This window comes from Piliocolobus tephrosceles, unplaced genomic scaffold (genome assembly GCF_002776525.5).
Source record: "Piliocolobus tephrosceles isolate RC106 unplaced genomic scaffold, ASM277652v3 unscaffolded_305, whole genome shotgun sequence".
Classification (NCBI taxonomy): Eukaryota; Metazoa; Chordata; class Mammalia; order Primates; family Cercopithecidae; genus Piliocolobus; species Piliocolobus tephrosceles.
The window spans coordinates 860-16,675 of record NW_022313754.1 but is presented as its reverse complement, the minus strand read 5'-3'; the positions used below and the strand labels follow the sequence as shown (position 1 = coordinate 16,675).

The 15,816-nt window shown below is 58.5% G+C and overlaps 1 protein-coding gene across 1 annotated transcript; it reads left to right on the top strand.

Moving 5' to 3' along the window:
• The first annotated feature begins 355 nt into the window (after positions 1-355).
• LOC111531115 (LIM homeobox transcription factor 1-beta) lies at positions 356-13,777 on the top strand. Its single transcript, XM_026448658.1, is given in 9 exon segments — positions 356-540; positions 8,399-8,502; positions 8,505-8,612; positions 10,489-10,617; positions 10,620-10,676; positions 10,879-10,949; positions 11,094-11,160; positions 13,166-13,330; positions 13,620-13,777. Coding segments are annotated over 9 exon segments (1,044 nt in total).
• The last annotated feature ends 2,039 nt before the right edge of the window (positions 13,778-15,816 follow it).

The following is a 15,816-nucleotide window of genomic DNA, read 5'->3' as shown; positions in this document are numbered from 1 at the left end:
TCTCTACTAAGAATACAAATATTAGCTGGGCGCGGTGGCGCGCGCCTGTAGTCCCAGCTACTGGGGAAGGTGAGGTAGGAGAATCGCTTGAACCCGGGAGGCGGAGGTTGCAGTGAGCCGAGATCGTGCCACTGCACTCCAGCCTGGGTGACAGAGCGAGACTCTGTCTCAAAAAAGAAAAAAAAAAGACAAAAAGAAAAAGAAAAGAAAAATATTTGTGGAATCGCCAAATGTGCATGTGGGCCTCCCTGGCCAGGCTGGCCCGGGATGGCTCCCCAGGCTCCCGGCTGTACCCGTCCCTCCCTGTCCCTGGCCGGTGACCTCCAGCCACGGCTGGGGGCTCCCGACAGCTCCCATGGCGCGCATCAAAGGGCCGAGGGACCGGCGGCCCCGCACAGCTGCGTCTGCGCCGGGGCCGCAGGAAGCGCCGGGACAGCCCTCGCTGCAGGTCCGGCCCCGACGCGGTGAGGAGGCCTGGGGAGGCCAGGAGGCCCCGCGAGGCCCGCAGAGCGCGCCCGCCTCGCCTCGCATTCCAGCCGCGTGATTGACGCGCGTACCGGGGCCCCGGCCCGCGGCTCCCGCCGCCGCCCGCCCGGCCCGCGGCCGCTGCATCAAAGCAGATGTTTGCAGCTGGTTTGAGTTGGATCCCCGTCAACAGGCCCTTTTTTGTCTCAAAATAAAAAACAGCTACGCCCGGAATGATAAGGACGCGGCAGGCACGTGGGGGAGACGTCAGCGAGTCCGGCAGGGAGGAGGCCAGGCGGCTCCCTCTCCAAGTGACAGGCTGACTCTAGCAGCAGCAGCAGCGACCCCCGGAGTGTCTAGGGTCCTGTCCCCTAGCTCCTGTGAACTGCAGCTCATCCTTCAGCCCGCATCATCAGAGCCCAGTCCCGCCCACAGTCATAACCTCAGCCACCACACTGACTGAGTGCTTACTAAGTCCCACATGCTCTACAGCCATGCCGTCCTGGGCACCTCGCCACCAGCCTAGGAAAGAGGTGTGACACAGGGAGGTCAACACATTATGATGATTACCCGTAATGTGGGAATTGGGATCGCCAGCTTTCAAATGGGAAAACCAGGTCAGAGAGGAGAGGTGGCCTGTCCCAAGTCAGACAGCCAGGAAGTGGCAGAGCGGGGATTCAAACCCCTTCCTCCTGTCCAGAACCAGGCTCTTAAGTATGTGTCATGTCACCTTTTCCAGGAAGTTCCCAGATAGATTCTTGGTGCTTTCTGTGCCTCTCTGCTTGCCCAGCATGCCCCAGTACCCCATCCAAGCATGTGTTCTACGGGATGAGATTCCGTCTAACTCCATGTCCCAAGTGTCTTCCATGCACCCAGCCCAGAGTCAGCCTCCACGGGTGTTTGCTGGGTGAATGTGAGAGGGTGTAGCCGGTGGGAACAGAAGGGCTGCAGTTGCAGGACCAAACCTCGTGGTCCCCGTGGAGGCAGGAGGGTGTTCCCAGCAGTGGTTGCTGCAGGGCCATGGGTCTTGGGCATGGAGCAGCCCTAAAGGAAACCAGCCTGGAATCTGCCTAGTCGCCAGTGCGGTGCATACCCATAAAGGGACAGACAGACAGGCAGACAGGGAGAGCACAAAACCCAACAGTGCAATTACGGGGCTTCAGATAAAAATGGGAGGTGGGGAAGAGAAAGTTCCAGAGACTTAGATTGGGGAGGAGAAGACAGCACACATCTATTGAGATCCTTCCCGTGCCAGACGCTGGGCCAAGCCTTCCCACATGGGTTAAAATCACCAGATTCTCAATTACCCAGGCAGGGACAGGTCAAACCCCCATTTGACAGAACAAGAATCTGAGGCTTGGAGAAGGGATGTGAATCACCCGGGGCTGTGCAGCTGGCGATGGAGGTGTGGGAGCCACTGAAGATGGAGTCGGGGCTGACAGAGCTCTAGAGTGAGCAGGGGAAGGAAGGCACACAGGACAGAGGGTCTGATTGGCCCCCCTTGAATCAGATGTCCAGGCCTGGTCCAATCACTTCCGGTCACAAGAATCAGTACAAACATGGTACCCCCGGGGTCTTTCCCTTGGTACAGGGGATGAGGGCGCTTTTGGGGTTGGGGACTCCCAGTCCTGCAGGAAGCATGCGTGGAACTCCACCGATACAAATTTAACAAACTGGACCCAAGTTGTGTCCTTGTGAAGGGGCCGGGGGCGGGAGGGCGAGTTCACTTACCTTGTTACGCGGGGGCAGTTTCAGACCCTTAGGAGCAGAATACCTGGTGTTTTCTTGTGCTACCTGGCTGCCCATTTCATTTCACACAAGGTTGTGCATTCATTTGACAAACACTAACCACCTCCTCCATGCCAGCAAATTAGACCCAGTGTCTGATTTCTAGGTTGGTCGGGACTTCAGACGCACAAATAACTAGAGAGAGGCTGGGATTCTGGGTATCAGGGAAGGCTTCACAGAGGAGGTGACACTTGAATTGGGTCTTCAAGGATGAAGAGGAGTTTAGCAAGAAGCAAAGGAAGGGGGCAGAGAAGCCAGGCCTTGGAAGCAGATGGAATATTAAGCACTAAGGAGGCAAGAAGGGACTTGCTATGTTCAGGGAGCAGTGAGAAGCCTGGCAGCGCGAGCCGGGTGTCACGGGGTGGGTGGGGCCTCGAGTGCCACAGCGAGGTCTTTGGGCTTATCCTGACATTTTGGGGTGCTCTTGGACATTCAGAAATGAAGAGGGTGTGTAATCTAATTTAACTTGATGAGGAGGCAAGACCAAACTTTGGGTGTCTCTCTCGTAACCTTCTGGTTTATCTCTGAAGAGGGAGGTAGCAGTGTCTTGGACAAAGGCTGGGAGTTGCCCCCTGGGCTGTGGCAGAGGGGCTGGACGGGGTTGCCTTGAGGGGTGAAAGAGGCCCACTGAGAGTGGAGAGACCTGAGTGGAGTGTGAAGTGTGAATTATTCTGAGAACCTAAGGAAGAGCTACATAAACTGTAAAGGGCAGTGATGGGGTACGGGAATGGCACCCTCAGAGGAGGGTAGGAGATCTGGACTCAGCAAGGGTGGTAAGCAGGAAGTCCTGGAGAGTTGATAACAGTGATCATGATCGCCATTTATTGAGCCCATCTCCTGTGCCCGGCCCTGTCAGGCAGTCTCTGTCATCATCCCCGCTGGACAGTTGGGGACAGAGGCTCAAGAGAAGGGACTTGTGCAAGATTCCAGTGCCAGGAAGTGGTAGAGCTGGGATTCCAAGTCCAGTGCATGCTGTCTGGACCCTCAGATCTGGGCATGAAGACCTGCTTGGAGAAGCTGGAGTGCTCCCAGAACACTAGGAAAGCCAATGTTATTGGAGGTGAAAGAATCAGCCATACTCTGTGTGTCTCTGCAGTTGTCAGTGATTTAAGTCGAGACCATCCTGGCTAACACGGTGAAACCCCGTCTCTACTAAAAAATACAAAAAATTAGCCGGGCGTGGTGGCGGGAGCCTGTAGTCCCGGCCACTCAGGAGGCTGAGGCAGGAGAATGGCGTGAACCCGGGAGGCGGAGCTTGCAGTGAGCCGAGATCGCACCACTGCACTCCAGCCTTGGTGACAGAGTGAGACTCTATCTCAAAAGAAAAAAAAAGAGAGAAATTAATCAGATTTGTAATCCGTGTTCAAATGCTCCTGAAAAAATTGGTTTTCAGAGTTTTGTTTATTAGCCTTATGAGTTTAATAAATTGAGCATTAAACAAATAAACCCATAAAAACTCAGAGGATATGGAGCTATCTTCTCACAGCCCGGACTCTTCAAAGGAGGGACATCCCTGAAGATGGAATTTCTTACTCCATAATATCAGATGATACCACGGAGGGGAAAAATGTGTTTGGAGGTGGGGGAGATGTGTATGGTCAGCCCCACCTTCTGGAGGCCGGGCTCATGCTAAGTAATAAGAACTTGGGGTGAATCGGGCCCCAAGTCTCAGGAACAGACAGACACGGGCATGGTACCCAGGGCCCAGGGTAAGGGCGGCTTATGAGCAAAGGCACACGGAGATGCACAGATCAGGAAGGGAGTATCTGGAGTATCTGGTGACGCTGCTGTGTGACCTTGAAGGAGTGATCCGGCCTCTGCACCTTTCTGTGCTCATCTGTAAAATGGGAATGGAAACAGCATCGTCCTTTGAGGGTTCTGTGAGGATTGAATGAAGTGATGCAGGTAGCTGATAACTGAGCATTATTAGTCCTCACTAATGTTCCGAGACTGATAATGGAGCCAGGAGTGCTCTGTCCAGATCAGGCCAAACAAGCTAGAAGGGCTGGCCAGGACCCGGGGTGGTGGTGAGAAGGAGGCACAGCAGGGCCCTGTTAACCCAGTCAGTGTCAGGGAGGCTGCCTCCAGGAATTGTGGAGACCCTAGCAAAGGTGAGCAACAAACGCGTTTTGGGCACACACCGAACAAAAGAAACATGGAGTACCTTCTTCATGCCAGGGTGGTGCTGAGGGCTTTAAATGCATCCAGCCCCTGCCAAAAACCCCATGGTCGGGATGATCATTCCCATTTTTTTAAAATTTTTTAATTTTTTTTTATTTTTTGAGACGGAGTCTCTCTCTGTCACCCAGGCTGGAGTGCAGTGGCACAATCTCGGCTCACTGCAACCTCCACCTCCCGGGTTCAAGCGATTCTTCTGCCTCAGCCTCCCAAGTAGCTGGGATTACAGGCGTGCGCCACCATGCCCGGCTGATTTTTGTATTTTTAGTAGAGACGGGGTTTCACCATGTTGGCCAGGCTGGTCTTTTTCTTTTTTTTTTTTGAGACGGAGTCTTTCTCAGTCACCCAGGCTGGAGTGCGGTGGCGCCATCTCGGTTCACTGCAAGCTCCGCCTCCCAGGTTCACGCCATTATCCTGCCTCAGCCTCCCGAGTAGCTGGGGACTACGGGTACCCGCCACTATGCCCGGCTAATTTTTTTGTATTTTTAGTAGAGATGGGGTTTCACCGTGTTAGCCAGGATGGTCTCGATCTCCTGACCTCGTGATCTGCCTACCTCGGCCTCCCAAAGTGCTGGGATTACAGGCGTGAGCCACTACACCCGGCCCAGGCTGGTCTCAATCTCCTGACCTCGTGATCTGCCCATCTCGACCTCCCAAAGTGCTGGGATTACAGGCGTGAGCCGCCGCGCTGGCCTGATCATTCCCATTTTATAGATGAAGAATTTGAGGCTCAGAGAGGTCAAATGCCTTGCCTGAAGCCGCACAGTGAGGAAGGTATGGAGATTGTGCCCGCCACAGCCGCTGCTTTACACCAACAACTCGCTACATGTTCATGCTGAGATGCAGGCAATGTTGTCCAGCCCATTGTACAGATAAGTGAGCTGAGACAAATTACTTGCCCGGTCACCAGCTAGCAAGTGGTGGGACAAGGCATGGAACTCACGTCCATGTGATTCCAGTGCCACCTGTCTGTGGCTGGGACTGCTTCTCAGTGGCTGGCTCCATAGTCCTCCATGGGGGGAGGCATGAAGAGAGGGGGAATGGGGACTCACAGAGAAGAGGGGACCCCGCTGGTATCCCCAACCCCTCCCACACACGCCATTAGTCGCTCTCACCCCAGCACAGTAGACAAAGGCAGCCCCATAATTGGGAGTGAGTATTTCATGCATCCCCCCCGATGTTTTATTGGGTGGAGAGATGCTTGGAGACCAAACGGATGGCGCATGCTGTTTATAAAGTGCGTGCAGTTTGTTTTATTTCCCGAGTTTTTGCAATCTAGATAACAGATGATGCCCTGAGTGGCTGGCGATGCCGCCTCCGTAATGGCAGCACCGAGCCTTTGGAGAAGTATTAATAATAGATTGTGTTGATGAGTTTGGAGAAAGTAGCAATCGACCCCCTGCTGCCAAGGCATTAGCGGCTATTCTGAACACAGCCAGCATTGTGGCTTTGACTGCAAATGCAGGTCACCCGCCCTGCTGCCCTCTCCCCAGCCTAAGAAGGTCTCCTCTCCGGGAGTCACCCAAGGTGTGCTGACCCTGGCCTGGGACCCTGAGACCCTGGCTCTGCCATGCTAGCAGCGACATGGCCAGTGTCTGTTCACTCAGAGGCCACAGAGGTCAGGCTGCAGACCTTAGTGTGGCCACTAGGTCAGGTGGAGTGTGGGGAGGGGACAGAGGGGCAGTGGGGGTTGGGGGAGGACCACCCTCCATGTCAGAGCACCAGGTTCTACAAACCCAGGCTCCTTCCTCAGCCCCTCGGTAGAGCTGGACAGCCAGCCAGATTCCTAGGGCCTCTGCCTAAAGCTATCCCTGACAGTTGGGTAGGTTGTGCCTTGAACAAGGGGATTCAGCCAGAGGGCCAAATTAAAGCCAAAATCCAGCCCACATTCCCCTGGCAGAGCCAGGCCCTGCAGGCTGGTGGGGTCCAGCATGCCCAGAGCAGAGCCTGGCCTCAGCCTCAGCTCACCCCAGGCCTTTACTCACCTACTCTGTAAACACTCACGGAGGCCCCCTTGAGGATCAGATGGGACCCGGTCCTGTCTCAGGGAACCCCAGTAAAGTTGGTAGAGTTGGGCACCAGCAGGGACATGCATTGTCATTCTGCTGTGATACCCGTGCATTGAGCTACATGCTCAGCATCCTCGAATCCTGACAACAGCCTTCAGGAAGGGCTTGACATCTCCATTTTACAGGAGTAAACTGAGGCTGGGGAAAGCTCAGGGGAGCATAGAGAAGGCCACCTCCCCCAGAGAAGGTTTCCCAGAGGAGGTGGCATTGGAGTTGGGCATTGCAGGATGAGTAGGAGCCTGCTGGGTAGAATAGAGGTGGGTGGCAGGGGTCGCTGGGGGTGCCCCCTGCTGAGTGCTCTGGCCAGTGCCCAGGCAGCATGCAGAGCTCAAAGCGGCCCTACCCACTTCGCCCCACCAGCTCACTGTGGGGGGTTCTGATGGCAGCCCCGGGAAGGGAGGCAGGCGAGTGCCTCCCATTTATGGCCATTTCCGTTCCAGAACCGATTAGTAGAGAATTGCAGCTGTAATCTGTGTCCGTGATGGCGGGCCATAAAGAGGGATGGGATGTGCACAGCGCTCCCAAGGCAGCGCCCGCAGACGTGGCCCGGGGGCGCCGGGAATGAAAAATGGTTTTAATTCCCTCCCAGCAACAATAATTTGATTCTTCATAAATTTTTCCATCAAAGTGTTGTTGAGCTGAGTTCCCACAGAGCAGGACACGTGACAGGGTGGAGGAGTGTCGGGAGGAGCGGTCAGCAGACACAGCAGAGGAGGGGCCGTGCTACCTAGCCCCTCCCGCTAGTGCTGGCCAGGGCCCAGAGACCGCCCCCCCGGCCCCCACTGCCCTCGTTTGTCTGCAGAGATGATGGGAGATGGGACCACGTTGTCATGCGGGAGCTGGATTAGGCCCAGCCTGGGAGTTGCCTCCAGCATTTACACATGTGACTCTGAGCAAGTGACTCTGCCTCTTAGCACCTCAATTTCCTCATCTCTAAAATGGGGCTAATGTTCATTCTCTTCTTGTAGGGTTGTTGCAAGGATTAAATGCATCTCTGCACATAAGATGCTTAGAGTCGGGCTGGCACTCTGTACGTGCTCAGTGAATATCTGTTCGTGATGGAGATGCATAAGCCGAGACGGAGGGATGGGAAGGTGTTAGCCAAGCCAAAGGACAAAGGAAGATGTGTTGAAAGGCTGCCACAATGGTGCTCTGGAGAAACTGCCGGCTGTTCTTTGGGGCTGCAGCCTGGGGAAGCAGAGGGTAGAGAGGGAAGAGGCAGGATCATGAAGGGCCTTGAGTGCCAGCCTCAGGAGCTCAGATGGTTTCCTAAGGGCACTAGGGAGCCATGGAAGAGTCTGGAGCAGGGAAGCAGCTTGATCAGATTTGTATTTTAGAAAGATCCCCCGTCTCCTGTGTGTATGACGACTCCTGTGTGGGCTGTGGTTTGAAGGATTGAAGGGGCCAGGAGCCCACAGAGGGGACCAGGCAATTGCTCAGGCAGGAGAGGAGGGGCCCAGGCCGGGCAGTGGGTTGGGCAGGGAATTGGCTGGATGTGTTGGTGAGGGAGGATCAGAGGAGAGGCAGACCAGGGAGCTGAGGGAGAAAGGATCCTTTCCAGACAGAGGCTGATCTGGCCCCCAGGGAAAGTTTGGGTGGAGCCTGCACACTGCCCTCTAGTGGCCACCATGGCTCTGAGCTGGAAGGGCCCTGAGCTGCTATGCCTGGGACAGGTGACTCTAGGCAGGATGCCAACATCCACCCCAGGGCCTCTGGGGGCCTGTGGGCAGAATAGGGCTGCAGGGCCCTTCTACTGTCTGGTCCAGTGCCCAAGGAGGGCCTCTCCCTCCCACCTGGGCCTGAGGGTCAGGGCGGCAAGAGGGAGAGGCCCTCGAGGGGAGTGGCCCCTGGGAGGGACTTGTGAGCGCAGCCAACACACCCGCTTTGTGCATCCGCAGGCTCTTCGCGGCCAAGTGCAGCGGCTGCATGGAGAAGATCGCCCCTACCGAGTTTGTGATGCGAGCGCTGGAGTGCGTGTACCACCTGGGCTGCTTCTGCTGCTGCGCAAGGGCGACGAGTTCGTGCTCGAGGAGGGCCAGCTACTGTGCAAGGGTGACTACGAGAAGGAGAAGGACCTGCTCAGCTCTGTGAGCCCCGACGAGTCCGACTCCGGTGAGGCCTGGCCTGAGCTGGGGGCAGGCCTCGGGGACGGGGCTCACTGGGGTGTCCTGGCGGGGAGTCCCGGCTGGAGAAGCCACCTCCTGCTTCCAGGACTTGAGCTGCATACAGATGGGGCATGCATATCCAGAAGCACACGCGCACTGATGTGTCCACCTGCGTGCACGTGACACGAACGTGCATGCTCCCAGGCACACTACCCCTGAGACCTACACATCCATACACATAAACACATGTGTGATCATATGTGTACACATAAGCACATAAAATGCACGCCCGAATACCCCTACCCTGAGCATGGATACATGTACATATATGTGGAGATATGTGTTCACATATCTGGGAATGCAAAAGCCACACCCAGGTACACACATGCAAGTGTACACACTTAAGCATACACACACACACAGACACCGCACACTTGTGCACTAAACATCGATCCACATGGCTGCACATACATGTTTGTCCACATGCTCACACGTACTGTGGCTTGTGCTTGTGCACACACCCACCTCTTGTTCTCTGGCCCACCTCCCTTGCCCTCTCTGTTTTGATGCCCCCCCCACCAACCCGCAGCCAGCGCCACAGGGGTCTTCACCAGCACCCGGTCTACAGGCTGGGGATGCCTGAGAGGCAGGGATCTGACGTGCCCTCCCCTCCTCAGCCCCCTGGAGCCTTCAGCAGTGGGAAGCAAACAGCCCCAAGCCAGCCTCTGTTTCCCAGCTGAGGGGAGGGGACTGAGCCCTCTGTGCTAGAGGGGAAGACCCCATTTCCCAGGGTGAAGGATCCTCCCTACTCTGCGCTAGCCCCCAAAAGGACAAGGCCAGTTTGAAGCCCTCCTGGCAGACAGGGCGAGCCCAACCAGGAGTGAGCCTTAAGGAGGGAAAGGCCAGGAGGTGGTTTTGGCCGTTGTCCCTGGGAACAGTGGGGAAGGACTGGAACAGGGGGCATGGAGAGGTGTCCTGGTCTGCCAGGCCCCATGGGTAACCTGGAGCCCTCTGGCAACAGGATCTGCCACATGGAAAGGGTTTTCCATGGCCAGGGCCTGCGTGGAGGCAGTGAGCCCACCACCATCTGTCCCTCCCCATCCCTGGGCAGGGCACCGCTGCAGCCAGCCCCATGGCTCCTGAGGAAGAGCAGAGGCTGGCCAGGCCCAGCAGAGGGGGTCTCAGTGGGAGCAGATCACCCTCCTCACACTCCAAGGAGAACAGGACTGAAGAAAGGAGACCAGCCTGGGTGGGGGCAGTGGGAGGCCCAGTGGTGGCTGGGGAGGCTTGGCCATCCATCTGGGGCTGCTGGCATTTCTGAGACCCAAACCTGGGGCAGGGAAGTGCCGTGTGTGTGTGGTGGGTGCGGCTGTAGCACTCGTCGAAGTGCATATGCTTCCGCACTGTGTGTGCGTCTGTCCAGATGCATGCATGCCTGTACGTTCCTGCCTGTGAGCATGGGCCCATGTGTGTGAATACGCCTCTGAGTTGCATGCGCGAGGCCTTTGTGGGCCCATGTGCATGTGCCAGCGGGTGAGTGTGCATCTTGAGTGTGTGCGTGCATACGCTGTGGTCACTAGCACTCTTGTGTGAATATCTGCGGCGCATGTCTTTGCTTGCACACTTTCGTGTGTGTCCACACAGCCATGTGCATAACCATGTGTACTCGCAGGGTAGAGCAGGCAGGAGATGAGGGCCCAGGCGAGGCAGGGCCTGTGGGCCAGGGGAGGGAAGGAGACCTTATCCTGGGGGCACTGGGGAGCCATGGCAGGTATCAATAGAGGGGACAGGCTCCTGTTGGGCAGCAGGTTGCCTAAGGGGACAAGGCTGAGGCCCGGGCTGCCCCCGCCCCTTCCTCACAGGCCGGGTTGTGTCCCCCACAGTGAAGAGGGAGGATGAAGATGGGGACATGAAGCTGGCCAAGGGGCAGGGCAGCCAGAGCAAGGGCAGCAGGGATGACGGGAAGGACCCGCGGAGGCCCAAGCGACCCCGGACCATCCTCACCACGCAGCAGGAAGAGCCTTCAAGGCCTCCTTCGAGGTCTCGTCCAAGCCTTGCCGAAAGGTGAGGGGCGGCCGGGGGGGCAGGGCTGAGGCTGGTGCCCACACACCCACTGCCTTTCTGGAGACCACCCCCTGCTCCTGCTGGGGGCAGGGACATCCCTCCATCCTCCATCTCCCCCCACATCCCATCATCCCCCTAAACCCGCCATCTCCCAGCTGCTGCCCCTGCACGGCCTGACCTGATGCCCCTCTCTCTGGGCCAGGTCGGAGAGACACTGGCAGCTGAGACGGTCCTCAGTGTACGTGTGGTCCAGGTCTGGTTTCAGAACCAAAGAGCAAAGGTAAGAGGCCACCCTCCACCCCCACTGGCCCCGGGTAGGGTGGGAGTAGAGGGGGCAGCCAGAAGACGATGGTCCAGGGGGTGTAGGGCTGGCTGTGCCTGGAGGCGAGGGGCAGCACCAGCCTGAACCGCGCTATCCCTGCAGATGAAGAAGCTGGCGCGAGGGCACCAGCAGCAGCAGGAGCAGCAGAACTCCCAGCGGCTGGGCCAGGGTGAGCCAGGGCCGGGACTGGGGCTGGGCCTGGGCCCGGGTGAGCTGGGGCAGGGGCTGGGGCTGGGTGAGCCTGGGCCAGGGCTGGGACCAGGGCCGCACCTGTCCCAAGGCTAGGGACAAAGGGGCCTGGGATGTTTCTTTTAACAAAACTTCTGAAAAGCCTTCCACCAAGGCCATCAGATCCCAGAAACTTCTGCTTTAAAACCACCGAGATATAGAGAAATAGAGAAGCCATGGGGACTAGGGGACCCAGGGAGGAGAGATGGCAGAGTGGCGGCCTGGAAGGTTGGCAGAATTTCTGCAGTCAAAACAGCAACGGTCTCCTCACAGTCACTGCGTGCAGACACGGGTCTCAGCCTTCAGCACACCCCATCTCGCCCTGTCCTCGCAGATCACTGCAAGGAAGGGTATCGCCATGTCCCATTTCACAGATGAGGAAACTGAGGGACTGCCTGGGATCCCTCAGCCAGTAAGGCGCAAAGTTGGACCTCAGCCCCAAGCCTGGAGCTCAAAGCCTGTACCTTTAACAGGATGGCGCTACCCCCCTGCTGGAATTCTGCAGACAAAGCTTGTCAGGGCGTGAGGGGCCTGCTGAGTTGGGAGGGACTAGTTTCAGGGGCATGAGTCAGGCCCCCTCATCACTGCTTTACGAAACACCGTGTTTCCATCAGAATCTTGAGCCAGGGTTGGTCTCCTGGGCCTTCAAGGCCATGAGGGAGGAGCAGGGAGCTCCCTGGGGCTGCTGAAGCGGGCGGGAGACAGCTGCCTGCGCCTCGGTGAGAGGGAGGCTTCTGGGCAGGTGCCAGGGCACCAATGGGCAGATACCCGGGCACTGGGGGCCAGGCCAGTGTCCCAGGCTGGACTGGGCTTCTAAGGACACAGCCTTAGCGCCTGCTTCTTCCTTGCTTCCCCCTCTGCCCCTCCTGGGGCTGCAGTCACTGCCTCTGGTCTCCCAGCCAGGTCCTGGACTGTGTCTCACCCCTCAGTGTTCCCAGCTACTTCCTGGACACAGCCTCCCTGAGAAGGTCCCACAGTCCCCCCAGCTCATCCCAGCCCATGCCGTACCCTCCATCCTGCCCACATGCACATGGCATGCCCTGCTCCTCCCCACCCTTCTCTGCAAATGGCACCACCATCCGCCCTGTCGAGCCAGGAACCAGGAGTCACCTCTGACCTTTCTCATCCCGTGCTGCTGAACCGCTGAGGTGCCAAGTTGGGGAGTGAAGTCTTCTCAGGTCTCTCGCACCCCCCCAGGAGCTGTCTCTTCTACAGCCACCTTGACAGAGATCCCACCCTTCCTCTGGCTTCCTCCCCCACTGGCCCCAGCCGGGGTCTTCTCCAGCCTTTCTCATCCTTGTCTACCAAACCCTCCCGCGGCTCCCAGCGGCCTCGGGGACCCCCACCCAGCTCGGCGCCCCAGGGCTTCCCATGACCTGTGGTCCCTCTCGGCTGGTCTCCCCCCACACCAACCTCTCTCCCTGGCTCTCGGCCCCGCGTGCTGCACCCTCACTTACCCGGCGGTCTGTCTCGTCCATGCGTTTGCCGCCCCTCAGCCTGGCTTGCCTCCCCTGCTCTGGCCTGTCCAGCCCCTGCTAGTTCTTTAAGTCACATCGGGGTGAGGGCCCTTTCCTCCAGGAAGTCTTCCCAGGGCCTCTTTGGCCTGGGTCTGGGACCTTGGTGCTCCCAGATGCAGGGCAGCATCACTGTTGCCTGTGTGGGGTCTGCCTCCTCCCTGGGTCCCCTGGAGGGGCGGAGTGGTGGGAGGAAGGAAGGTGGGGAGGGGAGGCCTCGGGCTTTTGGTAAACTGTGTCTGGAGGAGGAGCTGGAATGTGCACCTGGGGAAGGGGATGGGAAGTCAGTGTCCGGACAGCTTCAGCCAGCGTGGGGTGCCTGGGCAGTCAGAAGAGGGTTAGACTGGGGAGGCTGCTGGTGAAGCCGGGCCATGGGGTGTAGCTGGGAGGACGTGGGCCAGGCCAGTGGGTGAAGGCTCCCTGTGCCCCCAGAGGTCCTGTCCAGCCGCAGGGAGGGCACGATGGCCTCCTCCACGCCGCTGGCCCCACCGCAGCAGCAGATCGTGGCCATGGAGCAGAGCCCCTACGGCAGCAGCGGCCCTTTCAGGCAGGGCCTCACGCCGCCCCAAATGCCAGGTGACCACAGGAACCCCTATGGTAAGCCGCCCTACCTCCGCCCGCCCACCCCAGCACAGCCCTGCCCTCTGCCAGGCCAGGCAGACCTGGGGACATAACAGCCACCTGCTGCCCCAGGGCTCAGGCAGCATGGCCGGCACAGCCCTCCTGCCTCCTGCTGACAGGAAGGCCCCCGGCCCCTCTTGGCCCGCACTAGCCAGCAGGCCATCCTGTCTCTCCCTGGCCTCCAGTCACACAGCCTACAGGGCAAACAGGGCCCTCAGGAGCCCCAGCCTGCACCCCGGTCCTGACACCCCTTCTGCCCCCCCAGGGAATGACTCCATCTTCCACGACATCGACAGCGATACCTCCTTAACCAGCCTCAGCCACTGCTTCCTCGGCTCCTGAGACGTGGGCTCCCTGCAGGCCCGCGTGGGGAACCCCATCGACCGGCTCTACTCCATGCAGGGTTCCTACTTCGCCTCCTGAGAGCCAGCCGGGCACACGGACGCTTGGGCAGGGGCCTGGGGGGGACCGCCAGCCTCTGCGGCCAGCCTGGCCACCCCCGCCCTGCTCTCCGCACAGACTACAGACAGCCATACGGTGCCCTCCCCTTGGCCAGCAGGTCAGGGCCTGACCACTGCCCGTTGGGTACAGCCAGATCGGTAGATGGGCACAGCCTGGGCAGGGGCTGTGTCCTGCCCACAGAGACCTTGTCATCCCCAGGGACCCAGAGCTCTCGACGGTCACTCGCCTCCCAGCCCCACCTTGGCCTCCATCACCTCCTCCCCATCTCTTTTTTGGGAAGCTTAAATTCTCTGTTTTTTTAAATGTCCTCTCTGTGTCCATGGCCCTCCATGCAAGCCCCAGGACAATGGCGTCATGAGGCAGTGACCTGAGAAGCGTGTGTACCTGTGCCCCAGCAAGGGCAGGGGTGGCCTCTGGGGACGAGCCCACTGCCTGGAACCGCACCCCCCCAGCCTGAGTCTGGAGCAGCAGTGGGGAGGGGCCTGAGGGGGAGGCACTGTCAGGGGCGGGCTCGGGGCCTGAGCCTGGGCAGGCACAAAGGGACAGAGAGCCACATGCAGACACATGCAAACTCGCAGACAAACCCAGGAAAACACACACACAGCTGTGTGGGGACAGCAGAAGGGACAGGGATGCTCAGCGGGTCTGCCTTGCCTTGTCAGGAAGGGACAAGGAGGCCAGGTAGGGGCAGGGGACCCCCCACTTCTTAAGAGCGATTGGAGAGGGAGGAAAGGGAGAGGAAGAGGTGAACTTGAAGCACTGGACCCAGTTGTATCCCAGCCTGGGCCTAGATGGGGGGCAGGGAGGGCAGCCCCAGGCCCCGCCAACTCTAGAGGCAGATGGAGCCCCCAGAACCAGGTAGCATCGGGCCAGATGGCAGAACCTCCATGTGGTCAGGGACTTCAAAAGCACCTGCTGGGCACCCCATCTGCAATGTGGTCCTCTCCCCAGCCACCGCTGCCTCCCCTTACATACCTCCAGGGACAAGGAGCTCACTAGGTCAGCGAGCCCAAGGCAGCTGTGCCGTTCTGCATCCCAGAGCCAGGCTTCCCTGGCTCTCCCTCTTAACACTGTCCCCCTGCGGGCCTCTAGCTGTCCCTCTAAAGGTGTGGAGCAGGTATCACTTCACCTTCCCACTGATGTCAGCCGGCCAGAAGTGAGCAGGCACATCACCTCTCCTGCCGTGGCACCCTGCCTCTGTTAATGTGACCCAAAACACAATGATTTGGCCACATGATCTTAAGAGATTCAGGCTGCCCTGCTGTAACTAAATCCCCAGGCCCCACACACAAGTGACAGCTAAGCCACGTCTCTTCTCTGTGTATATGCAGGATGGGGGCACTTACTGTTTAGACCGAGGGAGGCCCTGTGACCTCCTTCCTCTTCCGTTCCCTCTTACTCGATTGATTCCAGCCTGTGGAATTTCTCTGCACCCTGATTGTGTGACCACTGCTCTACTCTCTCCCAGCACATCTGCCCAGTGAGGAGTTGGCACTGGGTGTCTCACCTGAGGTGTGTGGACCGCGGTGGCCTCTCCCTGTCTGACATTGGCCCATTAATCCACCCTCTTTGGGAGACACATTCCAATTGCATTTCCTGCCCCCTTCCTCCAGGGCGATTGCAGGAGATTGTGTCAGGTGCCCTGCTGGAAGCCAGGTGCACTAGGTCCATCCCCAGCCCCAGTCTGCTCAACTCTAACCCTGTCAGAGCAAGGAGGCTGGGCTGCTGGGACCTGACTGGTGAGCCCACCCTATCCCCTGGTGACCACTGTGTCCCCTTGTTCAGGTGCTCACAACCCTGCCTTTAACTCTGAAGTCAAGCCCTAGGCCACCACCTAAAGTCTGCCTGGTCCAACCTTTGAGCAAGTAAGGACGATGAATGTCCTTTTCCACCTTTGGGGCCCCCTGCCTGGATCTCTGGAATCCTCCAAGTTCAACCTGTTTTGTGGTTTTGCTCCCCTGTTTGCTGGGGAACTCAGTCCCCCCAGAGTGTCCTGGGCC